Genomic DNA, 26,855 nt, shown 5'->3' with positions numbered 1-26,855 from the left:
AAAAGTAATCGTAAGCCCATGTCTTCAGTAAATCTCATTTTCATTTTTCCCTCCCAGTTTTATCTACACAGCCACATAACTTTTCTTGCTGGAATCTCAGGTGGAGATCATTTCCTCCCCTGCTTCTTCCCACTAGTGGCCGTACCTGAGGTCCCCCCCACCTCGCTGCCACTCTAGGATCTGGACCGCCCTCTGGCCCTGGTCTACCTGCCCGGGCCCGCTGGGATGATTCCGCCTCTTCAGCGCCCCCTAGGGGCACCTGAAACACACTGCACCCACTGGTTGTGCATCTCCCCTCAGCCCTCAGAGACCTGGAACTCCAGCCGCACCATGTCACCCGTGCACTTGCAGGGACCAGTCGCCGCGAGGGCACACGGCGCACGTTAACAACTCAAGGCAAATGAAGGAACGTCTGTTTAATGCTATTCTTGAACTTCATACAGCAGAAGATCTCCCCGAAAGCAGACTGTTTCTGTTGGAACCTCGTGACCCAGACTCCCTTCTCATTAGAGGTGTGTGAGTGCCGAGTTGTGCCTGACTCTTTTCGACCAAATGGACTGTAGCCTGCCAGGTTCCTCTGTCCATGGGATTTCCCAGGCAAGAATACTGGGGTGGGTTGCCGTTTCCTCCTCCAGGGGATCTTCCTGACCCAGGGATCTAACCCATGTGCCCTGCACTGGCAGGTGGATTCTTTACCACTGAGCCATCAGGAAAGCCCAAGCTCCCTTGTATCACGTCCCAAATGGACCCTGCCTTGTGAGCCTCACAGGAGGGCAATATTACTTCTCCTGACATGATAAACATGTCACACGCAGAGATTGTGTTAATGATTACCCAACGATGTCCAAACTGACTTGTGTTTCAAAGTCTAAGGTGAAAGAAGCCTTTTTAAAGAGGTCTCCTTACCCATCTCCATCGAGGTGGATTTTTGTGTCGCTCCACAGTCGGAGAACCATCCCGATGGTACAGCTTTTACTACACAGGAGGGAAGAGGAGACGTCTGGAGTTAGGGTCCACCCTCCTGCACGAGGCCTTCCCTTGCTGTGTCTCCACCCAGCTGGTCCAGCTCATGGGGGGGGAACCACCACCTGCCCCGGGTCCCACTGCCTAGGGGTGTATCTGTCTGCAGGGACAGCCCACCACTGAATTCGAGAAGACGCGGGCCTAGGATGGCCAGAAACCCCAGCTTAGAGACAGTCACGGGGGACCATAACTCCACAAATGCTAGGTCTCAGCTGCAGCTCTCAGGGGCCAGGAGCAACCAGCAGACCACACGCCTACAGCGCAGCAGTGGGGAAGCCGGCAACGGCAGGCACACGCCTGGCACGAGGCCACACAGTCTAGGGGACACAGGCAAATTGTGGCAGCTACCCTCAGTCTCCTGTCCTGGGGTGGCAGGGGTGGGCAAAGGGCCAACAGCAGGACTGGAGTTCACTTCTGGACCTCTGTTTCTGTAGCTGCTGTGCAGTTGGTGTTTTAAAATCGAGATTAATCTGTGTGGTGGTTTTTTTTTTGCATATCCTAACAGCGATACGATACCTGACCACTTCAGAGCCTGGCACTGCTGAGAAACACAGATGGAAAGAAAAGGCTTTATCAGAGGGTCTCCTCGGATCACTATGAATATGCTTCAGGAATTTGAAAAAGAGTCGGCTTGTGAGAAACAGCCGTCACTTCCAGGGCCAGCTCAGACCACCTCCAGGGACCCTACACAGACATCTCTCTGTTATGGGCTGATAGCCCCCAAGGGACTACGGCTATGCACACAAAACCATGCCACAGGCAGTCCTCAGGTTCACGAAACCCACTCGGTCCTCTGAGTATCAGCAGCCATGGGGGATCTTCTCAACCCTCCGCTTCTGTATCTGCCTTCCTTTTACTTCATTTACTTGTAACAAGCAATGGAGTCTTGGTCGCAAGGGTGGGACTAATGGCAGCCCCCTCGCAAGAACAAGACAAGACAGCACGGTCTCCACGCAACCACTACCTCTGCGGCTCGTGATTTCTGCTATCAATTCTGCCTGAAATGCTCTTCCAACGCACCCTCTGACCTGCCCCAACCCCAGACTCACCTGACAAGCCCATTCGTCCTCTAAGACTGGGCTTAGCCATCGCCTGCTCCTGAAGGCCTCTGGCAGGCTGCCTGCCAGGCCCGTGCCTCTCCTGGGTTCCCGTGACCATCCCACACTTCTCCATCACTGGGTACATCACCCTGACTTCTGGTTACGGCTCTCTCCCCGCTGAGCTTACAGGCTCCTTGAGGCCGAGAACCGTGGATACTGTTGCTGCCCTGTGTGCCGGGCTGCGCCTATTGCCTCATACTCAGGAGAATGCAAACGCATGGCTTGCTTAATGAAGAGCAGGTTAATGAGGAATAAAGAGAGTCTACTCTAATCCAGTTTTAACAAATTCAGGCTCTGCAATGATCTCACTCGCATTAACTTCTCTGATATGTAAGGAGAGTCGTTCACCTCCATTTAACACACATAATATCTATGATATAACTATTAGAAACTTGGCCTCCAGTTACTGGGAAATTCCCAACCTCTCTTCAAGCCTCTGACCCAGGACCCATCAACAAGTACTTGGGAATCCAGGGGATAGTAATACTGAATCAGGCCCTTGATATAATGCGCATCGATCACGTACTTCCATACGGGATGGTCAGCCTGGAAGGCGCCTTCCTGCTTTACCTGGTCTGGCTCCTGCTTGCCCTGGGGTATTCACCACAGCTGGCACCTCCTCCAGGAAGCCCTCCCGGTTAAGGTGCCCTCTTCTAGGGCACCCCTGGGACCCAGGGTTAAATCTCTAAGCAGAGTGTAGACCCTAAGCTCAGCACAGCACACGAGAGCTAAAATGAGGGGCTCCACGGTCCCCAGGGCCTGACCACCTTGTCATCTACTGTCCCCACCATGGGTGTGAGACCCTGGAAACCTTTTTCCAGCAGCAACTCCTGGCCGTGCCGCAGAGGGGAGCCACCGTGCAGAGCAGACTCACCTCTCCTTACTGGAAAAGTCGACTCCCAGCAGGATACTCTCCTCCGTGTCCTGGCGCCCGCTGCTATCCACCACCACCATGTAGCGGACCCGCTCCGCCCAGGCACTCTCCAAGCGCACGGCCTACATGGGTGGACATACTCTCGCTGGCCTGCCTTTCCAGGCAGCCGCCCCTTCCTCCACCAGCCCAAGACCGGAGACTTTAGTTTTTATCTTTCCCCTGAGAGTTTTGGAATTAAGATCAAAGTCTTACATCTGGTTTATATCCCCAGCATGAGGGACAGCGCCTGGCTCAGAGGAGACCCTCAAACTTCGTTAAATACGGGTGAACAAATAAAACCCAGAGAAAGATGATTTCAGCTCAGCACAGACTGACCCAGAAACCTTATCCACCCTTTCCTGCACCTTCTAGGGGACAGAGGAGCAGATGGGGATTTGGCCTTAGTGAACAGCTTGGGAGAATTTGCTATAATGTAAGAGAGCCAACCCCCTCCACCCCCTCATTCCCCAACCTCCCTTCCAACTCCCTGATCATCAGTAAGTGCCTACCAAATGTCACCATTAAAAATGAAAACTTGCCACTCTCATCTCTTCTTACCAGCTTGATTCTATCTTCACAACGCAGAAGGTTGATCATGACTTGAAGATGTTGAGGCAGGTCCCCTGTTGGACAAATGGAGAAAGTTTAAAATAGGTCACCCACCTACGTTCTAGGCAGACACCCAGGAGAGGCTGGTTTTGAGGGTCTGGAAGACATGGACTTCCCTTAGTCCTGAATGCTGCAGTGAGTATGGGTGAGAGAGAGAGTTCACTGCCAGGTTTTTTAAAGTTGCTTTTGTTTTCTGAACTAATTGCAATATGGGGTTTATTAGTATTATTATTATTATATACAAAATCTGAAAAATACAGACAAGCCTAGAGAAGAAATATTATTAAATTCAAGCAAATGTGACTTTGCAGGGGTGGGGGCAGCAGAAACTATAGACACAGCTGAAGACGGATTTGCTGAGGGTTGGTCTGAAAGAAAAAGGACTTGGGGTTATTTGCCGTTTAAAAAATCTGCCTTCAGTGCAGGAGACGTGGGTTTGATCCCTGGGTCAGGAAGATCCCTGGGAGAAGAGAATGCATTCCAATATTCTTGCCTGGAGAATTCCATGGACAGAGGAGTCTGATGGTACTAAAGTCCATGGGGTCTCAAAGAGCTGGACATGACTGAGTGACTAACACGCACATACCACTTTCCTTAAAAGAGGGTGAAAGACATGACTTCTATAACCAGGAGGGAAAATATTTTAAGTCACTGCACAGAGAGAAGGTATGTGCTGGGTACCCAGAGATATAATTTGAGTAAACAGCAATGGCATTTTTTTTTTTCCTGCTAAAAATCATATATTCTTTTTCTGTTTGTTTCCCCCAGGTGATTGAAAAGAGACAGGAATCCAAGGTCAGCCTCCGAACATCACTAAGTGGCCGCAGGGTCCCTGGGGGGTGCCTCTGGGCTGCAGGGAGGGGAAGAGAGTTTCTTGGAGGTGGTGAGCCTCCACAGCCACACAGGATCCAACCCACAGAAGGGCTGCGTGTCCCAGGCACAGGGGACCCCATAACTGAGCTTTGTAACCAGAAAGTAGTGAGGGTGTTTCCAATGCCGCTTTTTTTCCTAGCTTATGTATATTTCAAACATGTCTGTGTGGGGATCGTTCTGAAGAAATGGTTCAACTGTAAAGATGCTGATGTGGAAGAAAAGTGCAAGGAGTAATTCACAGAAAATCCATAATCATTTCAGTTGTGCAACACTCCTAAGAAACAATTATCTTAAGAAAAAAAATGACCCTACAGATCATGATTAGAACCTAGAGGGATTAATCCACTGGACATGTTCCTTTTTTTTAACTTGATTTTCCCATATAATTTTTTTAAGTTGGTATGCTGCATTTTCATTTTTTATTTAGTTCAAGAAATGTTCCTTTTTATGGCCATGCGGTGTGTGGGATCTTAGTTCCCTGACCAGAGATTAGACCCCTTGCATCCTGCTGTGGAAGTGCAGAGTCTCAACCACTGGACTGCCAGGGAAGCCCTCGGCATGTTCCTTTGGCAAAAAGCATCTTTTTAATCTTACAGAAGGTTGACGAATGATGTGCAAATGGCACTTCCAGGCTCAGAGGAGTCGAGTTTGTTGGAAACCTGCCCTCTTGTCTTCTCTCCTCCAGGATCCCACAGAGCACAACACCCTACACCGGCACCACGTCCCATGAGAAACGACTTGGAGGGACGATCCTCGTTCCTTTTCTCTACCCAGGAGCACGCTCACTTGTCATGTCACCAACGTCAGGATGGCACACAACCACCATGGCTGGTTCCCAACTCGCCTGGGCGCCCCCACCCCCTACTCTGAGTCACAGAAGCACACGGATGAAGGCGGACACCAGTCCCTTGTCTGATGAGTGGCTCAGGGAAAACGAAGCTTTCCACACAGATAGAGGCCTTTCTGGAAAAGGCAACGGCACCCCACACCAGTACCCTTGCCTGGAAAATCCCATGGATGGAGGAGCCTGGTGGGCTGCAGTCCATGGGGTCACTATAAGTTGGACACAACTGAGCGACTTCACTTTCACTTCCATGCATTGGAGAAGGAAATGGCAACCCGCTCCAGTGTTCTTGCCTGGAGAATCCCAGGGATGGTGGAGCCTCGTGGGCTGCCGTCTATGGGGTCGAATAGAGTTGGACACGACTGAAGTAACTTAGCAGCAGCAGCAGCAGAGGCCTTTCAGTGGGACTGTCTGCTGAGACGTGGAATTGCTGACAGAGAGAAATCCCAACCCCAGGCCTGGCAGCCTCACACAGTCTCTGTATGTTAAAGTGTTTAGTAAGCACTTGCAAAAAAAAAAAAAAGCAGAGAATGTGAGCCTGAAGTATAGGTGGGCCCTGGAAAGGAAGAGTCTCGGCCCGACTGGACTGGCTAACATGAGCAGACTTACTCGACGTAGAGTAAAGTGCTCAGCTTGGCTGAGGTTTGCTTAGGGGCCTGTGGGTCGTCTGGGGACTTGCCGTGAAGTCCAGCGTGTGCCTGACCCACAGTCACGTACTGAGCATGTGTGGCCAGTGGACAAGCCCTGCTTTTTTGAGCTCATTGGCTCCCCCAGACCCCAGGGCAGAAAAGCCAACACATCAGGCTCCCTTCCCATCCTTGTGTTACCTTCCAGAGATGCACCAACCAGGTGGAATGAGGGATTTTACAAGACGGTTTTGTAGTCACTTCCCCAAGATTGCGCACAGTATGCAAATATTCGCTGAATTTGAGGAAGGAGACATTTAATACTCAGGGAACAAAACTGAGCATTGGCTTTGCTCATGCATTATGGTTAAGCCACGAACAACAGTTTACACTCCTTACAGGGCAGAACTGCTAGCAGATTAAGGAGCAAAAGTTCCGTTTGTAGTTTCATTGTACCAGCAGTCACTGTAGCAGTGATTACAGCTAAGCAGGCAGAGCACCAAGGAGAAGGTAGGCCTGTTAACGTGCATAAATTTTACATTTCTCGTCATCTGAGTTACCGATATTTGATGTCCATTGTAAAGATTAGGAGACCAAAGCTCAGAAACTGACTCTGAAAGTTCTGTATGCTTGGTCAGAAGCCAGGTCTGTCTGGCTCCAGAATAAATATTCTTTCCACAAAACACACTGCCGCCCTGTGCAGAAGGATTGTTTACTTAGCTTACGACAGACCTGAATCTTGATTGTAAATATCAGCATGTGACAATATTGACTGAGCCTTGGGGTTTGCTATAAAATCTAAGACAGGAAATTCTAGCCTAGAGACTCAGCTTCCAGATGAGGCTTGACTGACTTGACGTTAGACAAGCAAGATGACCGAAGTCACAACAGAACCGGCCCCAACTGCCAGCGCCTTTGATTCGCTGTTGTTCTGAGAGGCGAGGTCTTTCCAGCGCCTATTCAGATGTGAGCTGCCCATCCAAGAAGTGCCTGGAGAGGCTCCCCACTGGCTACAAAGGTCCACTTGGACGCAAATGCCTCCCTAATCCTTTACTCCCAAATGCCTTCAGGTTCAGGGTCAAGTCACCTAAGAAAACCAGTCTTATTACCTTGTTGCTGCTGTTCAGTCACTCAGTCCGACCCTGCAACCCCATGGACTGCAGCGTGTCAGGCTTCCCTGACTTTCACTTCGTGGGCATTTTTCTTTTTTTTGAAGGTTTTTTTTTTTAAATGTAGACCATTTTTAAAGTCTTTATTGAACTGGTTACAGTATTGCTCCTGTTTCTCTGTTTTGGTTTTTTGGTCACAAGGCACATGGGATCTCAGTTCCCCAACCAGGGACTGAACCCGCACCCTCTGCATTGGAAGGTGAAGTCTTAACCACCAGACCGCTGCTCCTATGGAAATTTGTACATATTTCTTATTTCCTTGCTTTTGTGCCTCAGTGAATACTTGGTTTGATGCCATTTTATAATTTCTGTTTACTTCCAAAAAACCACCCACCATTAAAGAATAAAGACTTCCCAACCCAGTACGTGCCCAAGGTTTGTAAAAAAAATTCCCCAAATGAGAGCTTTTCAAACGCTCAGAGCAATGACAGACTAGGCATCTCGTACCCCAAGGCAGTACTTTTCAAGGGGACAACATCTGGCTATAAGGTGCTCTGGCGCATTTGTTAAAAAGGCATGTGAAGAAAGTCAAAGTGTTAGCTGCTTAGTCGTGTCCGAGTCTTTGCAACCCCATGAACTACAGCCCACCAGGCTCCTCCGTCCATGGCATTCTCCAGGCAAGAATACTAGAGTGGGCAGCCATTCCCTTCTCCAGGGGATGTTCCTGAACCAGGGATCAAACCTGGGTCTTCTCCAAGGCAGGCAACTTCTTTATTGTCTGAGCCACCAGGAGCAGCCCAGGATACCGTAACTTAAAATCTGCAGTTAACTGATAGACTGAGTAGGGAAACTTTACATCCAAACAGAAAGCTGCTGACCTTATATACACACGCATGGTCAAAGGGTGCTGGCTCCCAGTGCCGTCAGGAAAACACACATGGCCTCAAGAAAAGAGCCTCTGATCTGCGCCTGTCATTACCAACCTGTGCTGCGCTATTTCCCTGGCCTTGGAAAGCAGCCCAGTGCTGAACACCAGCGTTGGAGGGCTGCTCAGTCGCATAGAAGAGAACTCCCTGGGGAAGAGCGTCAGTTTAAAGCCATCACCTGCATGCTTGTGGGGGTGCTGAGGACTCCGCTGGCCTTGAGGGCTGCTTCCCTGCTGCAGGAAGAGGGCTGCTCCTTTCACCATGAAAAAGCTCTCACTTAAGCTGGGGAGAGGGAAAAAAACAGAGCACAGTTAGGCTGGAATTCACAGAGGAAAATGGGCAAAGACGAGCTGCAGAGGAAAAGCTGGAGAGTGGCATGTAAAACGCCAACGGGATGAAATATCTCCTATGGTAATCTCACACAGTACTCCCCCCAAAGCTCTGCCACAAGCCTGCTGCTGGAGAGTTTACGGGACAAAGCAGGATACTTGGGCTACAACACCGAGGGTCTCCATGGGCTCCTCCAGCACTCAGAGCCCCTTCCTGCAGGACACTGTGAAGGGACCCCACTGTAATACGATGTCTTCTAGAAACAGAGACCGACTCTCTGATGAGCAGAGGATGGTTCCTTTTGTGAATTTTTCAGACTTTTGCTGTTGATCTCTGCCCCCAGCACTCTGAACTTTTAACAACCTCACTGCTTCCTGGTGTCTTCGGTTTATAGAGCATAAGGAAGATGAAATCACACTTTCACTATCTGTTTGCATCTTAAGAAAAACAGGTGGCTGTGCCCACTATTCCCATAGAAAAGCTCAAGTTAACCCAATGAACTTCTCAGCAGAGGGAATCTTTGGTCTTTGTTATTTTAACAGGCAATAATATCCATATTTAACATATGATTTTAAGAATTACAATAAAAAATTTCACTTTCATGACTTGGCTACCAAGAAAATCTTTAGCTTATGCAGAAATCCACCCTGTATGAACTGATAGACTATATTAGCTATTAATTACCACCAATTACTTAGAAAAAACCATCATCTCTGAAAACTACACATAAGACACACCAAAATTATTAACAGTGCTAAGGTTATCTTTTTTCTACTTCTTAGCATCTTCCAAATTTACTGTATTGAGCAAATATTAACTTTTGTAAATGATATTTTAACTTTCAAAGTCATAATGCAAAACATTTCATTTTTATTAATTTTGTGAAAGACTGCAGTTCAAATTATAGGGAGCTATATATATTATTCATTCTCTCTTGAGCAACCAATTAACATATTTGATTGAAAGAAAAATCTCTAAGAAACAGAAGCACTTTAAAAAAAACAAAAACAAATCAATTCTTGACAGAAACACAAGGACATCTTGTGTGACATAAAACAACAAAATCATCATTGCCCAGGACAGCTAAAGTTGGTAGTTAGACATTCTCATCCTGGAATATTCAGCTAAGTCTAAAATCCAACCCCAGGAGCTAAGAAATCTCACTGCAGGGGCCAGTGTCAAGTCAGCAGTTTCTGGAATTGAAAAAAAAACCAAAACGGTTATCTTCCATACTATGAAGACTGCCAATGAAATCTGTTCGTTTTTCTGCCTCGCACGCTAAAAAATCACAATGGCTCAAATAGCAAACGTTAAGGTTTTAGTTCTGCCCCTCTTATCCTACGGACAACTGGCTTTATCTCTTTCCTGTGGGCAACAGTTCACATCTGGACGGCGCCTCTTTTTCCATCGTCACATACTACCAAGTCACCCTTTCCACCCTGTGAGTCCCGGACCTGTGGTGCCAGTTTCAAGCACTGAGGAGTCTAGGACTGTAAATAATGGAAGAAACGAGATGCACCCTTTCTGTGAGTCTCACTTACCCACGGCAGGCAAAAAGCTCATTAGCATCCATTGGCCGACAGACATCCCAGGCTGTCTAGTTCAAGCAAATGGCAGAGAACTGCCCAACACTTTTCTACCCCTGAAACTTGTCACTCACCCTTTCCTTAAAAATCTTACAACTGAGTTTGTTTTCTGAACTATGCTGTTTTAGGTAAGACATGGATCACTTACTACCTACTTTCATCGCTGCCCAAGAGACTCCAACAAAACGCATGAAACTTCAAACAGCAATCAGTTCATCGAAGCAGCTGGTGGGGGGGTGGGGGAAAACTTTGCAAGGCATCATCAACCTCTTTTTGTTCATGAGTTTAAAAAAAAAATGAAAAAAAAAAAAAAAAAAAAAAAATCCATAGTGACCAGAAACCTGAGCCCTCTGGCAACAGCCAGCCAGTGACGGTGACCTTTGCCTTGGAAATCATGGGCAAAAATTCCCCTTGGTTTCCCTTATATTTCCTTGAGGGGTGGGGTGGGGGTGGAGGAGGAACAACGCAAAATAGGCTGGTTTTATCCCGTGATCGCTTTCGAGGCCAGTTGTTCCTCAGTGTTTCTGAGGCTGTTACAGAATCAAGAGCCTTGAGGCTACATGTCAATTCAGGGGGCTGTGTGCCTGGGCTCCCCAGGAACACTCTGCCTCTGTCCTCCTCTGTGCAGGGCGAGATCTGAAGCTGCAGGCGGGGAGGCTCAGAGAACACACCCTCCCCAGCCTCAGAGATGGCCCTGCGGCTCAGACAGTAAGCAGATGGGGCACAAGGAAAAAACCTCGCTGGATGACTCCCGGGGCCCAGAGGCCACAGAACCTGGTAGTCCTGGGACCTATGAAAATGAGATGGATATTCTTTATGGCCCTGCTTCCCGTCTTCTGCTCTGAGCTCACCCTGGGCTCAGAGCCTCCCTCGCTCGCTGGGGGGCTGATGTGAACAACTGTCTCCTGCAGCCAGGGCTCTGACACCATACAGTCCCCGGGTTCATCAGTCTCCAGACACCCCCATTTCGGGGATGGCGCACCTCCTTTTCAAGGTTCTCCAGATGAGGAAAACACACCCACAAACCACCCATCATCATTCCAGTGAAATCAGCCTTTTCCCCAAAGGTGCTGGTCCCCAGAAAGACAGCTCTTTAGACTAAAGCTCTGGGAAGTCAGACGCAGGCAAACGAAACGGAAATGTTTCCCTTGGTCGCCGCGAGAAAAATCCCAATGGGGGATTAAGAACAAGTTCAGCCCCCCACCCTCCCTGTTTTTTATCTCCACAATACAGAGGAGTCTCAGAGGCCGGTTTTAGGAGATGACGTGGGGTCATAATTTGTACAGGGCACTGCAGACGGACGGGGTCCTCCAGAAAACCCCACCCTCCGAGCAGCAACAGCCAGAATGTCACCCAGAAACCCAGACGCAGGAGGGAAACAGAAATCGGCGGTGGCGATACATACTAGCTTTGCTGAAAACCTCTGAGGAGTAGAAGTAGTGGGGGGTGGCTGGCTGGAGAGGCAGATGTCAGCACCACAGAAGAGGTCCCGGACCGCCCGCCGTGGTCACATCGTGTGATCTGAACTGCCCCCAGCCCCTGCCCTCCCCGCTCCCCGGAGAAGGATGGACGTCTGAAGAGGAGGCTGGACGGAGCCCTCCAGGGAAGCGGCAGAGTGCCCGTTCTGATGGAAGGAAGGATGGCGTTCCCACCCAGACGGCAAATGGCTCTGCTGGAACCCTCGTCCTTCCCTGATATTTGGGTTTAAAAAAGGCCCTTGTCCCTGCCTATCCTGATGAAAGAGGGCTATTCAGAGGGAGCAAAACAGCTGAAGTTCCTCTAATCACTTTTACTCCTACGGCTTTTTGTGGGCCTCGGGAACAAGCGATAGGGTGTGCGTTAGAAACTGCGAGGAAAAACAGCTGGCAGCCCAGAAACCTGCCCCAAGCCATGAGGACCCCATTCTTCTTCAAACCGACACACCGAAGGATTTCTGTTTCTTTCAAATCACCATCCATTCGCCCAACAGGGACCATGGGCAGCTGCCACGGTTGTTGGGTGTTTTTTAAAAGCACAGATACGTCCTGGAAGGCCTTCAGTCGTGCTAATCGCTCCTCAAGGCAGATCTAGTGTGTGTATGTGGGAGGATGGCATTCCAGGTAGAGGGAAGGGGAGGGGCTCTGAGACCCTTTCTCAGGGGGCACAGGGTAGGCTTTGGAGGAAGAGCAGGTGGGTGTCCCAGAGAGTGTGGGATGAGACGCTGAAACCCACCTGGCGGAAGCCAGCTCTGCTTTTCCTGCTTCTTTTGGCAGAGGAAATACTTATGTTAAGGATGCAACTAACTATATACGATGCCAGGCAGGATGGGATGAACTCCCTGAGAAAGGAACCCTGGAGGGCTGCGAAGAGAGTGTGTCTGAGCGGTGGGTTCTGCAATGTTCTGTGAAGGAAGGGCTCTGAGACTTCTGGGAAGGCCTCGCCTGCAAGGTTATCCCAGCTCCCGAATGGTAAAATTAACCTTCACAAGAGGATCAAGGGAAACACATGCTACGATCGTTCTTGTTCTATGGTTGAGGAAACTTCAGCCACAGGAGCATAATCTTTATGAGATAGGCTGAGACCCATGTCTCTCTGGCCCATGCCCACCTTCTTAACCCCTGGAACGCCCTCGCCGCTGTCTGTCCCAGAGGGAGGACCAGAGTGGAGTCCCTGCAGCCCCCTCTGGGGCCAGGCCTAGCAGCGCTGAGGAGTCAGGAGAGGACCCGTCCCTGGTCCTTCTTCCCAGCATGTGGACGCATCAGGCGCTGGAGAGAGATGGGAAACAGCCTCAGAAAGAGAAGACCTGGCATCAGCCCCAGGGGTGCCACCACCACCGTTACGGGACAGGACATGTCACCTGGTCCTTCTGGACTGAATGGAGGTCCTGGGGGGGCGGCTGGGGAGGGGCAGAGCCACGCTGGTCAAGAAGCTGCTTCTCACCAACAGCACCGCCGCTGCCCGAGCGCCCACCACGTGCCACCCCGTCTCCTCCCCAAGCTCTGCGGGAAGACATTCTCTTCTTTCTCACAAATGAAGGAGGGCAGTCTGGCTCCTGAAAGCGTCTGGAGGAGAGTCTGGGCAACCTCATTTTTTAACCCACTGCCTCGATGACTCTAAGTGCATGTCGAAGTTTAAAAACATACAATGCACTGGTCTGGGAATCCATATTTCTGGGTTCTGACACCTGGTCTATTATGTGGATGTTCTGATAGTCACTTACAGGGCTCTGCTCAGCCATTCAAATAGCCAAGTATTTGCAGAGTAAGGAGAACCACAGTACACCAAGCCCAAATGAGTGTTGACCAGGTAAAGACAACAATCTTTAAGGGAAGGGTCTGCATTTGGGCAGTCTGGATGTGTGCCAGGCCACTTAGAAACATAATTCCTTGAAGAAGGGAAACACTCGGTGTAGAGACATCGCACAATAGAATATGATAGTAACGCTTCTAATTTCCACTTCTGGCTGTATGTGGGAAGAATGTACAAAACTTCTAAAACATTCATGTCCAGGTCTAATACCAGCCGGTTCTAATTCGGAAGGTCTGTGACGAGTCCTCGGCACCTTTTTTTTTTTTTTAAAAAGTCCCAAAATGGCTACTGAAGCACAGTCAGGGCTAAGAACCCCTGCACTTAGCAATCACAGAAGACACAGAGGAAGCTGCTCCCTTCATAAGAGTTCCTTACACACAGCAGGTACACGACATATGTTTTTGCCGGTGAAACATAACACCCATAAAAACCTGTGCTCCTCTCGGAAGGATACAAACATGATTAGGTGCAATGAAGGAAGGCCACGCCAGGTCAAAAAAACCAAAACAAAACAAAATAATACCATCCTCAGAAGTAGCACAACAGGTTAGCAAATAACTACACATGCCCTTTTCCTACCAAATGCTTTCAGAGTCACAGGTGTTCCTACCCTTGAAAGGCAGTCCTGCATCACAGTCATCTGAGATGACAATCATAACAACGAATCAGACCTCTGATAAGCCCAGCTGTTGACAAAGCTCTCTGGATGATGTCAGCCTATTTGATCTTCAAGAAGCTCTCCTACGGAGAACCCAGCAGGCATTATTACACTCATTTTATAGAAGTGGATACAAGAAGTTACTTAACTGGTTATGATTTTAGGATTTCTGATGCTACATCTTGCGGGGGGGAAATAAAACCAGAGAACATGAGCTTAAAAGTATAGACTCTAAGAAAGGTTGAAATGAACACAACACTGTCAAGCAACTATGCTTCAATTTTTTAAAAAAAGGTTTCATGTTGACTGGACTGTTTGAAATGAACTGAATAACTTCTGCATGGATAGAATTAACCCTCGACTGCACACAGCTCTGCCCAGTAATTACGGAATAGGCTGGTTTGTCCAGTGGACTTGACGATAATTCTTTACGGAATGCTCGTAAAGCTGTCACTATAGGAAAGCTGGTCCCCATGTACACTCCAAGAGGGGGTTCCATTAATTCCATCGAGGTTAACAAATACTGGGCTTTCCTGGTGGTTCAGATGGTAAAGAATCTGCCTGCAGTGAGGGAAACCTGGGTTCAATCCCTGGGTCAGGAAGATCCCCTGGAAAAAGGTATGACCACCCACTCCAGTATTCTTGCCTGGAGAATCCCATGGACAGAGGAGCCTGGGAGGCTACAGTGCATGGGATCTCTAAACAGTTGGACATGACTTAGTGGTTCAACAACAAAGGCGATGGAAGACTTATCACAGGAGTGAGGCAGGCACCCTGCAGACGGAGACAGAACACTCTGTCCCCGGTTCTCCCGCGGATGTTTCTCTCGTTTTGAACTCAAGTTCAAAAGTCACAGAGACCCCGGGGTGTACCAGCACCGTATTTCCATTTTGTGCTTCACGGGGCCATTGGGTAAGGCCTCGTCCCGAAGGCCGTTCTCTGGGCTCTAAGTGTAGACCACAGCTCACCTGATTCACCTGCCAGTCAGAGCCCTCTCCTCAAAGGCTCCGCTCCACACAGAGTGCTGACCACAGGGAAACTCCAGCTCTGCAGGGCCTTATACTCAGGGAATGGGGTCACCAGCAAGAAATGCTGGCAGGGCTCCTTACAAATGTCTCTGCTGCTGGGGCATGTATTGTTTGGCTAGAAGGCGTGGGCTTCTCTCAGAGAGAAGGAATGTCCGCAAGTATTTTGGACAGTAAGAGACATTCTCCGCAGCCAGCTACACAGCGTGCCTTCATAGCAACCGGTGGGAGCGAGCAGCTGAATATACCAGCAAGCTCGCAAAAGCAGGACTTCTCCCCCTGCTTAAGTAGGATAGCAGATACCCTGCTTTGGGTTGGCTCCGCAAACCTCAGGAGGGCTCCTCGATGGCCCCCATGAGCCCTCAGGCCCTGTCTGTGGAGGCTGGAGCTGGTGTCTCTGCCCGTGAATGTCTGGTACACCGGGACTAAAGCCCCCTTCGTGAGCACGGAGAGAGAAAGGCCGCATTGTACAGGAAATGCAATGGCAGCAGAGACAACCTAGCCAGCCAGAAATAACAGGCACATGAAGGAAACGCTTTCTGAAACAACTCAGAAATTCCAAGAATGGACTGTCTCAACTGTCCCCAGTTCCCAGCCCTTTCTTTGGGAGGCAGCTCCATCCCATATTCATGGGTCGCCCAGTCCTAACCTGGCGAGGGCACCCTTTCCTTCCCAGGCCCCCAGCCCCGTGAGCCGTGCGATGTCCACTCCCCGTGTGCCCAGCTCTGTGTGGGGTCCTCGGCATTCCTGCGGGGCAATGCTGTCCAAGAGGAAGGAGACCTCCTCCACCTGTGCCGTCTGATATGGCAGCCGGAGAGGCCTATGGTCTGAACGCTTGAAAGGTGATGAGTGAGGTGGATGAGCTGAATTTGTCTTATTTGACTTTAGTAGTGAAATTTGCTCAGTCGTGTCCAATTCTTTGCGACCCCATGGACTGTACCTCATTAGGCTCCTCTGACCATGGGATTTCCCAGGCAAGAATAGTGGAGTGGGTAGCTGTTCCCTTCCCCAGGGGATCTTCCCGACCCAGGGATGGAACCCTGGTCTCCTGCATTGCAGGTGGATTCTTTACTGTCTGAGCCACCAGGAAAGCCCAGGAATACTGGGCTTTAATCAGCCACGTGTGGTGAGCAGCTATGATCCGGATGGCACAGCTACGCTGGGAGCCTGCAGCCTAGTGGGAATCAGGGTGGAGAACAGAGGACCCCTGGCCTCTAACCTGCTCCATGCCGTTCCCAGCCACTGCCCTTGTTGCGTAGATCCCAGCTCCAGGGCGTTCGATGATGTGGCCTCATCTAGAGAAGCCATTTGCACTTGCTTGCAGTGGCAGCCCCAGCCATTCATGTTTCTAACCTAAGCTTTACACGCTCTGACCTCAAGGCTTATAGTGCAGTTAGCAAAAGTGACTTATAATAAAAAGCTTCCTTGTATCGCCTCTTACACTCTTCCTCCCACACTCTACACGCTCTCTGCTCCACCCCACCTGTCACTGCTCCTGTCAGCTCTCCTACTCTGTGTCTCTACACACAGCCTCCTCATGTCCTGCCCACCTGCCAACATTCACACCTCCTCCAGGAAGCCCCCCCTTGCCGCCCTGGCTGCAAGCCATGCTTTTCAACATCTTACAACACCTTCTCTCACTGAGCACTGAGAGGGTGAGTCATTCGTTCAAGGTCATATACTTAGAATGGGACAGGACCCCAAGGACCCAAACTGTGTTCCTGGCCCTGTTTACCTACTAACTGGTAGTGATATTATCTTCACGCCAGCGTATTTAACTTCACCATGGGACTCTAGGGCCAGGACACACATAATTATTTAAGTCCCCCTCTCTGCCTGACATACAGCAGAGTCTATACTCAGAAGTAATACTCACAAACTGAGCTATGTACCTCCTCCAGCCTCAAAGCCATTTTGTGACTAACTCACCTTGGTCGTCTCTGAGTGGCTACGGCACTGGGTGCTCAACATGTACAGGACGGACAGAACACATAAGAGCCACAGATACAGAGAACAGACCTGTGGTTACCAGTGGGGAGGGGCAACCCAGGGGCAGAGGATCAAGAGGTACAAACTATTACGTGTACAATAAGCAGCAAAGATGTATGATACAACATGGCAAACACAGCCAGAAGCTGATAATAACTACAGACGGAGCACGATCTTTAAAAAGTGTGCATCGTTATACTGCACACCTGTAACTTATACATAATGTCATTCATCAACCAAACTTCAATAAAAAAAAAATCAATTAAAGGGCTTCCCTGGTGGCTCAGTGGTTAAGAATCTGCCTGTCAACACAGGAGACACAGGTTCAATCCCTGGCCCAGGAAGATCCCACATGCCGTGGGACAACTAAGCCCATGCACCTCAGCTACTGAGCCCACGCAGCCCAGAGCTTGTGCTCCTCAACAAGAGGAGCCACCGCAATGAGAAGCCGGCGCACCGCGGCTCGAGAGGAGCTCCCACTCGTCAGAACTGGAGAAGGTGGCGAGGTGCGGCAACAGAGACCCACCGCAGCCTAAAATAATAAATTAATGCAAATCTTAAAAAAAAATAAATTAACAAGGTGTCCGGTTATTCAATGAAAACATGTGACCTGGGAAAATATTTCTCAAGCTTCAATCAATTATCAGACCCCTCTGATTAAGCATTACAACCTTTGGGGAAAAAAAAGATTCGCTGCTGCATAAATGCTGTTACAGCCACACAGAGGTCGGGTCCTCCTGGCAACCGAGTGCTTCAAACAACACAACTAAGTTGCCCACGTCACCAGAGTCTGGAGCATCAAAGCTGTGGCTTCTCCATCTCTCAGCGCCCAGAAGGTAATGTGCACTCAGCAAAGGTAAAGTCAATAATAAACATCTGTGCTGTGTGTCCTGCTGGGCACGTCATGGATACCCTTAGCATCCATCTGTGAGTCTCTCAGACACAGGGAAACTGAGGCTCGGAGCGATTACATGGCTTATCCAAGTTCTAGTGACCCAGCAGGGGAAAAGCCAGGAAACGACACCACAAGTCTCTCCAGAAAGTGTCAAACTTCTGCTGAGTGGACACCTTGGGAAAACAGCATCAAAAGAGCAAGTCTGCTTCTTTTTCCCACTGAAAACCCTCTGGTAGGCAGAGCAGGGAGGGCCTCCAGGTTGGGGAGGGGGTGTGGTAAGGAGCGGAGAGGTGGCCACAAAGATGAGGGGCTGGTGGCAGACAAGGGGGTTGATCAGACAAATAAACACTTTAGGGACAATGGGAGGCAGGTTTCTCGCGCTATGAGAAAAGGGATTACAAATATGGAACGAGAAAAAACTAGAAGGAACCCGGAGATGTTGGATCGGAATTGAAGGTATCAGTTTGAACTCATGGTTTTCAACATAAATAGAGTAATATAGATGCAAATGTGTAACACGTGTGTGTATGTGTGTGCACATACAGCCACACAGTCCCAAATTCTGCCCGCTGAAAAGACCTGCAGAGAACACCTCCAACAGTAGTAATAAGCATGCCTGCCTCAGTGTCTTTGCTTTTGTTTCCCAGATTAATTTGGTATAATTTTATTTCTTCAAAAGAAAAGCCCTTGTTAATATCATTTAGGTTTAGAGAGCAGGATGAGCTTCAAGGAGGCTTTACGGAGTACATGAAAAAAATGGCAATATTTTCTGCTTTTTTTTTTTAATTAGTGGACATTTAGTTCTCAGCTGGGCCCATCAATCAACTAACACCCAAATAAATAGAACTTGGCAACCTGCATCTACCACTTCCCGTGTTCTGCATTCCACTGTCAGATTTCTAGGTCCAGCACCAGCCCCTAATCTCATCCATCAATTATCCTTTTCAGTGATTATTCACAGGGGTTAAAGGGATTCATAAACGCTTTATTTTAAAAAGCTTCCGTGGATGTATAATTGACCTGCACCACTGTCAGTTCCCGGCACGCGGTGTATGTCGGTCGCTCGGCTGTGTCTGCTCTTTGCGACCCCATGGACTGCCATGGACTGCCATGGACTGCAGCCCACCAGGCTCCTCCGTCCACGAGATTTCCCAGGATCTCCCCTGCGTTTCTTGCCGTCTCCCGCATTGGCAGGCAAGGATTCTTTACTGCTGCTCCAGCCGGGAAGCCCCAGTTCCAGGCATACAACACAGTGATTTGCTATTTCTACACATCACAAAAACCACTTGCCTACTTCGAAATCTCTTTTCTACTAAAAGGAACCAGGGCTGCGCGGAGGAATGATGGATTTCAGAGACGGGGCAAAAACTACAAGGCGAGGCCTGCCCTCTGGTGTCGGAAAACAAGGCTGTGCTCAAACGATGATGCGCACGTCCAGGGACACGGAAGCCAACTTGAACGAGCCCCCACAGGCCAAATCAGGGGCAGTTTGAACCCTGAAGTCAAGAATACAGTTAACAGACTGTGAACCACTGCACGAAACAAACAGGTGTCCACACAGATACAAATAAATGGAAAAGCTGAGGGGGCACTGGGCGCCGAGCCAGTTTCAAAGTGTTCCCACAAGAGACACCTCACAACGCAAGGGAAAAGAAGACCCGTGAAGGGAGGAAGCCCAGCAAAGCCACCTGAGGACCACGGCGAACACCACCTGGCATTGCACGGCCTGAATCTAACCTTGAGGGAACATTAGACAAACCTAAACTGAGGGTCATTCTATTCTACAAACTAATGGCCTGTCCCTTCAAATGGTCGTCAAAGTCAAAGAAAGACTGAGGAACATCCCAGACTGAAGGACACGCAGCAGACAGGACCATGCTGCACAGGGGGCGATACTAACCTGGACCCTTTCCAACAAAGGACGCCACTGGGGCCAATGGTGGACCCTGAACGGGGTCTGACGATTAGATGGAGTCATGGATCAGGTCAAGCTGGGTTAATGGCCTGCTCTGTAGGAGAACGTCCTTGCTTATATTCAAATGGCATCTGGCTGGCAACTTACTCTCAAAACATTACAGAAAAATGTTCTCTGTACTCCATTTGCAACTTTTATGTATGTTTTCAACTGCTTCTAAATTTTTAAAATTACTTCTAAAAAAATTCCACTTAACTGGATTTTGGCAAAACACTGCCTCTCATTTTTCCTCTTAGGCTTCCCCAGTGGCCGGCTCAGTGGGAGAGAGCCTGCCTGCCAATGCCGGAGATGCAGCAGGTGCAGGTTCGATCCCTGGGTCAGGAAGATCCCCTGGAGAAGGAAATGAGAACCCACTCCAGTCTTCTAGCCTGGAGAATCCCAAGGACAGAGGAGCCTGGTGGGCTACAGTCCGTGAGTTCGCAAAAGAGTCAGTCGTGACTGAGGGACTAAACAACAATTTTTCTTTATGGGCCAGTGATAAAAGCTTAAGACCCTCTTGCTGGTCATCATCGCTGGCAGACATCCTGGCTTCCCGGTTCCCTCTCAGGGATGCTCTGCCCCTCAGCACCCAAGATCTGTCCCTGCCTCAGGACCACCTCCCCTCCGCACTTCCAGAACAGCAGCAGCCTGCTTTGCGCACAAGGCCGTGGAGGATGATGGGAAACTCCCCTCTCCCAGTTCCTCTCGGTCTCTGGGTGTCCAGATTTTGAATGCCTCGAGTACACACGCAGGGCGCTGGCCCACATGAGCCCTAATTTTAGCATTTTCCTGCTCTGAGACTGCATGTTGAGAAAAGGCTGGGGGGGCGACCTGCCCCGGAGAGCCTCCCGTTGTGACTGGCACGTGGAGTCAGGACGGGCAGCCAGAGTCGGGACAGGCAAGTGGAGTCGGGACTCTGCGGGCCTGCAGGATGTTGTTCAGCATCCTGTTTTTGGTAGCTGGGTGGCTGGGCGGCTCTGGCACCACGTACTTTTGCCACCTTCACCTCTCCAGACCACAAACGCACAGGTAAATTGGTGGGATGGGCCTCAGGGCCCAGCCTAAGGCAAGCTGACTCACCGCCCATCACACTGGGTCTCCTCACAAATACCCACCCTCAGGAACGGTTCTTCAGGGGGACCAACCTGGTGGTCTTTTAAGGACACCGTGAACCAAGCAAGGGATGGTCGTTTCTTTCTTTGCTTTGACTCCTCGGAAACTCAAAGTCAGATATACAGCCAAACTCTGGTAATTACACCAACCCACATTATGCCTTGAATTCCACATACAACTGTCCCCTCACTTTGCTTTATTTTCCCCCATGTTCTCCAGGTCCCACTTTCCAATTTTAAATCAGATGATTCGCTTTGAATGTTACACGCTGTTTCAAATCCCTTCTGGGAGCCACAGTGGACATGGCACACACAAGGTACCTCTGGAACGTTAACAACGTCTTTTTATATTTAACATGGAATTCCCAGCCCTCGGCACAGAACCCAAAACATACACAGGCACCAAATATACGTGGGCTGAGTTGATAAGGCAAACCACTCTTAGATAAAAAGCGCCTCCGTTACCAGGTCGTTTCACGAGATACTCCTTCCCCCACCCGGCGTGCAGGGCCCACACGGTGCACCTGGGCTTAGCAAGTGGGCTCCTGAGGAAGCTCGCTTGCCGTGGGGCTCAGCGGTCTCCACCGCAACCCTGAACAGACACGCTCCCAACTTCCACCGGCTCCAGACATGGCATGGAACCGTGGGCTTAGACGTTTGGGGAGAAGAAACGAGCGATCTCCGGAGGTGGCAGCGGGCCCGGCTCCCTCCAAACCACGTCAACAGTCCCCTCCCCAGCGGGTCCCAATGCTCGGCAAGCAAGCGTGTGGGGGTCACTTCTCCCAGAGCACGGAGGCCCCTGGGGCATTTCCTAAGGGGGGGGCCTCTGGGCCTTCTTTGAAACAAAATATTAAAAAAAAAAAAAAAGCTTCAAAAGTTGCTGCTCAATGAAGGAAAAATTCTTTTAATTGTAAAAATAAAGGCACACAAGACGTAATGCTTTGCGGATAAAAACCTGGTGCCAGGCTCCGTGTAACTTGGAGGAAGACAGGTCGGGCAGAGGCTGCTGTTTTCCCTTGGCTTCGACTAGGTTGACCTTTTTGGGTTTTGATGTAGAACTCCTCTGGGGCGGGGGGTGGGGCGTAAGGTGGTCAGGAAGGCAGCAGAAGGGACTGTCGCTTCTCAGCATCAGTGAAAGTAACGGTGCCCTGTTGTCAGACAAGGACCAGGCACAACACAATATACAAGACACCCTCTCAGCCTCACAGAAGCTCCCTGAAGCCCAGGAGGACTCTTCCTGTTTCAGGGAGGGCAGCGGGGCTGGCGTGAGGTCACAGTCACACAGGGGGTGGGGTGGGGGTGTACAGACCTGGCCTAGAGGCCCCGCCCCAGCCAAGCACAGCCAGGAGCATGACTGTGTAATTTACACGGCAGTCATGTATCCCTGGTTCTCACCCAACACTGCAGGGCGGGGCGGGCTCCTGGTGGGGCGCTCTCATCAACACATACCATCTCCACTGCGGGAGTGCGAACCCTCTCCAGGGCTTTCCATGCTCCAATGTGGGAACCTCGCAGGCCAGACTCCTAGTCTTACCACCCCCCACTCCCAGCCCCATCACTTGGCATGCCCTGGGAGTGGCTCCTCCCAACCCGGATTAATCCTATTTTGATTAATCCTGTTTTCTTCCTACAGCCTTTCTCAAAGCACAAAGACTCTGGTGGGCCTCCTCCTAGTCTTAGGAATATTCCCAATAAGCTGCCCAAATTTAGAGTGTCTCACGGCAGCACAACATACGCCAAGATGACCTCTGAAGGCGGGAGTGCCTTCTGCCCAGGCAGTCACCACCAAGGGCATGGCCCTGCTCCTGGGGCAAAGCGTGCCTGGCCCAACACGCACTGAGGGGGAAGTGGGTCCCAGCAGAGGGTCCACTTCCTCTCAGAGGCCATACCAGTTCTCGCCATCTCAGGGTGACTCAGCGAGACGCCCCCCCTTACCTCCCAAATACAGCTGACCTTGTTCTCAGCCTGAGAATAAAGGAGAAACTCCGGATGCACTGTTACAAAGCTACAGAGGATGGTTAGAAGCTGTAACACGGTGACATAGAACTAAACTGATGGGCCTGAAGATGCTTATTCCTGGGTTTGGGAGCTGTTATCTAATCTCACCTCACCTGACAGAGGAGGCAGTGGGGGCCCAGAGATGTTTAGTGACTGGCCTAAAGGCTACACAGCAGGTAACACATTTTAGCAGGTAAACACCCTGTTTACCACAGGGTGATCGTGGGTACCACTAAGAAGAAAGGGCTCACGCGCGCCTTCTCGGGTGCACATGTCTCCCTGGTGTGCTAAGTGCACGGGAAAATGAGGCCGGGCCCGAGGCACGCTTTAGAAGTCTCAGCACTGCTATTTCAAACGTTTAATGAAACCTACTAGACTCTGAGCAAAACTCATTTTAAGTTAACCTTAGTAATTTTAATTACATTCCAACAGAATCAAATTAACTCTTCACTTGTTGCAAGTGTGTGCATCCCAAGTGTTTCAAGCGGGGGTGGGGGTGGGAGGCGGCTGCCAGTAAAGCTGTGAGGGAGGGGACAGGAAGGGACGCGGGTTTCTGATCACAGCCACCAGAGTAAACCCTGTCTCCGGCCCCAGGGAACTGCGGTTTCCTACAATGAGGCCGGCATCTCGTGGGGGTGACAGAAATGAGACGAGCTGCCGAAGTTCCCAGCACCTACAGCCCCTCGTGAATGGGAGCCCTGATGTGCACACACTGCCCACCCCCGGTGCCCACCCAGGCGACCCACTGCTTGGGAAGGGACATCGAGTACCAGCCTCACTCGAGCTCACAGTCAGGGAGGTCACGGGACAGGCCACACCGCTCACGGCGGGGCCCCTGGGGTTCAGGCTGGAAGGGAGGAAGACAGGTCTTCAGGGGTGAAGGGGCGTGTGGGCACGGAGCCACAAGAACAGGACAGTCTCTGGCAGGTGGTCGAACCCTGCTGGCTCCCCAGGGCTCCTGGCCCCTCCCCACTAGCCAGCATCGCCTCTACTTGACACACCCTACCACGTCTGCAACACTGAACAGAAAGCTACTTCTTTATGCGTCTTTCTCTCCGTTAGACTGGCGCATCTCGACAACTCCCATGGACTGAGACTTCTGGGCGGATTCTACCCAGGAACCTGGGCAAGCACCCTGTGCTGAGTGTATGCTGGGACCAGGGACCAGTATGGGAGAGCTGCTCCCTTAATTAGTTTATAACTGATGGCAAAGGCAATCATCTCTCTCCTGATGGCATTCCCTGACGGCAGCAAACTCTCTTGTTGGCCTTGAGGAAGCTGCCAGCCATGTCTATAGCCACAAGAGAATGCATTCTATCAAGAATCAGTGTGAACTTGGAAGAGGGCCCAAGGCACAGATGCAACCCCAGCCCTGGTCAACATCTTGCCTGCAGCCACGTGAGACCCCGAGCAGAAGATCCAACACAATCATGTCAAGGGTTCCTGGCTCATGCGAGCTGAGAAGTAAACCTGTGTGCCATTTTTGGCTGCGAGTCTGGGGTGGCTTGTTGCACAGCAGTAGCTCTGGTACAGCAGCCTGCTACACAGAGCCTGGGTGCGGCACAAGCGCAACCCCTCTGGGCAGGACTTAACCAGACAGACTTGACTCTCAACAGGGACAGTCAAAGCCTGGGCTGAAAAACCATCAAGGAAGTCAGAGGAAGCTCCAAGGGTAGACAGGCATTGATGAAGAGGCTCTAAAAGAAGATGGGAGGCAAGGCCTGCAGAGTGAGGACGCACCCCATCCTGACTCGTCCACGAGAAGGAGAGAAGGCTACACAGAGATGGGGGTCCTCTGGGGATTTCTGAAATGGGGAGAGGAGTGAGGGAAAGGCGGGTGCACAGGAGTTCAGTTTCCCACTAAAACTGGGTAAAAGAGAGAAGACAAAATCCTGCTGCTCTGGCCCAAGTGTTTGCTTGGGCAAGCAAGAAAAGAAATTTAAAGAACTCTAATGATCATTTCACGTGCTTGACTTGGAAACGCTGGATTTAAAAAAAAAAAAAAGGCAGCAAAACCTTCACTCCAGATCCACCGTCTGGAAACAACACAACCCTATTCCCTCCCGGGGGCCCTGCCTGGCACACGACCACTTGAGTCTCCTGCCAGACCAAGGCAGCTCCCAGGATGGCGAGGGAGCCGGGGCCGCTGTGGCAGAGCCATCTGCTCACTGGTTCCCACAGTTCGAACGGTGCCGTTTCCCAAAGGGGACTGCCAGAGGCCAGCAGCAGGCTGCACACAGAGCGGGCAGGGCAGAGGGGCAGTGAGGGCTCGGTGCAGGCTCTAGGTCCCTCATCTTCCCTCTGCGCGGGCGGACAGCGGCTCCCCAGATGGCCCCCAGGCCTTCGGAGAAACCGACTGGGTGACAGTCAAGATTCTGCAAGAGGTGCGCTCCTGCTCCCAACGTACGGGGACGTCACCGGGTGAGCGATGCAGGCTGGTCCCTGGTCCGAGTCACCGGGCATCCACGGGGACGGCCCTCCCAGCCCCCGCGCAGTGGGCCCGGCGCCTGCGGGGAGTCTGACCCTGTACTGCTGGGCTGTGAAACTAACACTGATGGAACACCATCCTCTGAAGACCGGTCATGGCCACTGTCCTCCACACCCATCACGGACCTGGCTCTGGGCAGGGAGCTCCGTACAAACTACTGGTCAACCCTGAAAGGCCAGCGCTTTATCTGCTTTACTGATACAAGAACAGAGACCTACAGAGACACAGTAATTCCTAGAGGTGTGTGGGCATCTCTACTAGTGCAGGAGCCAGACTCCGAACCCCATTATCTTTCCTCCAAATGTCTTTCTTGTACACGAATGCAATTTACTGCAGAATCAAAACCAAGTTAATATGTTTAAGCTTCCTGAAATGCTACATGCAGGCGGAGAACTAAGACCCTGTCACTAAGGGAAGCCCCAACAATTAGGGATGAGACAAAAACACAGGTGCTTGCCCAGGGAAGGCAGGTGCGGTACCAGAAAGAAACCAGGAGTCACCTACTGAGGAGAGGGAAGCCACAGAGGTTTGTGGGGAAGCACGCGGAGCTGGCCGTGAGGACTGCGGCCAACTGGAAAAGAAACTGGCTTAAAGAAGCCTGGTCAGGGAGCAGCGGTAGAACTCAAAAACGGCACGTCCGTGCAAGGAAAGGCCAGTGGTGAGGCTGAAAGGCAGAAAAGGCTGCGTGGACTAGGAGGATGAAGCTGGGGGCGTGTCCAGACTGCCAGCCCTCTGACAGCTGGATGATAAACTGAGGTCCAAGGATGGGTTGATGGGTGGCCCCTCAGTGAACCGGGCCTGACCATGGTGCTCCCAGCGGGGGAAGAGGGTGGGGAAGAGGGCAGGGTGAGAAAGATCTGACCCACGAACTCAGCAGTTCACTGGCTACATGTTGGGTCCAAGATCACTTCTTGGAGGATCCGCAAGATGAAGCTGTCCATTAAGGGTAGACAAAGGGGCGAGGGAACAGGACAACCCTGTGGGCCCCAGTTTCTCTCCCACCCCAGCACCCTTTAGATACCAAATCAGGTCAGATTAACTTCAGGATGAATGTGAAGCAAAGAGAGATCTCCTCGCTCCAACTGTCCTCCCACCAGAGAGTAAAGAATGACCAGCCATCCCACACATTTTTTTCTCGAGAAGAAGCTCAGAGAGCAGAGGTCTGGCAACGCAAATCCCCACGCAGATGCCAATGAACTGCAGTCATGCCGCTTACACGGGGACCTCAGCACTTCTCTCGTTGGGCTCAGAGGGCTAGATAGCAGGACTTTGTCCTCTGCCTGAAATGGGGCCTGAATGTCAAGGTGAGTGAAGAGCAGAAGAAAGGGACGCTTGTGAGGACAGGATCAGAGCCCAGGTCAGGGATCAGACCCAGAGCCAGCCTGGGTCTCCCAGCACTCACGATGGCCTTGGGGACTAACAGCAGCGAAGAAGGACTCACGTGGGTCACCAGGGTGATCTGACCTCCCGGGAGGCACCGTCACAGGTCAGCAGGGGTCCTGGGTTGCA

The 26,855-nt window shown here is 50.8% G+C and overlaps 2 protein-coding genes across 2 annotated transcripts in view; both read right to left on the bottom strand.

The window, feature by feature from the left end:
- Positions 1-14,358, bottom strand: part of CORO1C (coronin 1C) — a 141,277-nt gene extending 126,919 nt beyond the window's left edge. The window contains exon 1 of the mRNA XM_055550723.1: positions 14,355-14,358. The gene's annotated coding sequence lies outside the window, so the exon portion shown is untranslated. The remainder of the gene's footprint in view (positions 1-14,354) is intronic.
- Positions 1-26,855, bottom strand: part of SSH1 (slingshot protein phosphatase 1) — a 56,616-nt gene that overhangs the window by 22,204 nt on the left and 7,557 nt on the right. Inside the window, exons 3-6 of the mRNA XM_055550722.1 lie at positions 8,202-8,305; positions 3,595-3,659; positions 2,998-3,119; positions 907-975 (exon numbers count right to left, since the gene is read on the bottom strand). Of these exons, the coding sequence (XP_055406697.1) occupies positions 907-975; positions 2,998-3,119; positions 3,595-3,659; positions 8,202-8,305 (360 nt within the window). The remainder of the gene's footprint in view (positions 1-906; positions 976-2,997; positions 3,120-3,594; positions 3,660-8,201; positions 8,306-26,855) is intronic.

Source organism: Bubalus kerabau, chromosome 16, assembly GCF_029407905.1.
Source record: "Bubalus kerabau isolate K-KA32 ecotype Philippines breed swamp buffalo chromosome 16, PCC_UOA_SB_1v2, whole genome shotgun sequence".
In the NCBI taxonomy this organism is placed as follows: Eukaryota; Metazoa; Chordata; class Mammalia; order Artiodactyla; family Bovidae; genus Bubalus; species Bubalus kerabau.
This window is presented reverse-complemented; position numbering and strand designations above follow the sequence as displayed.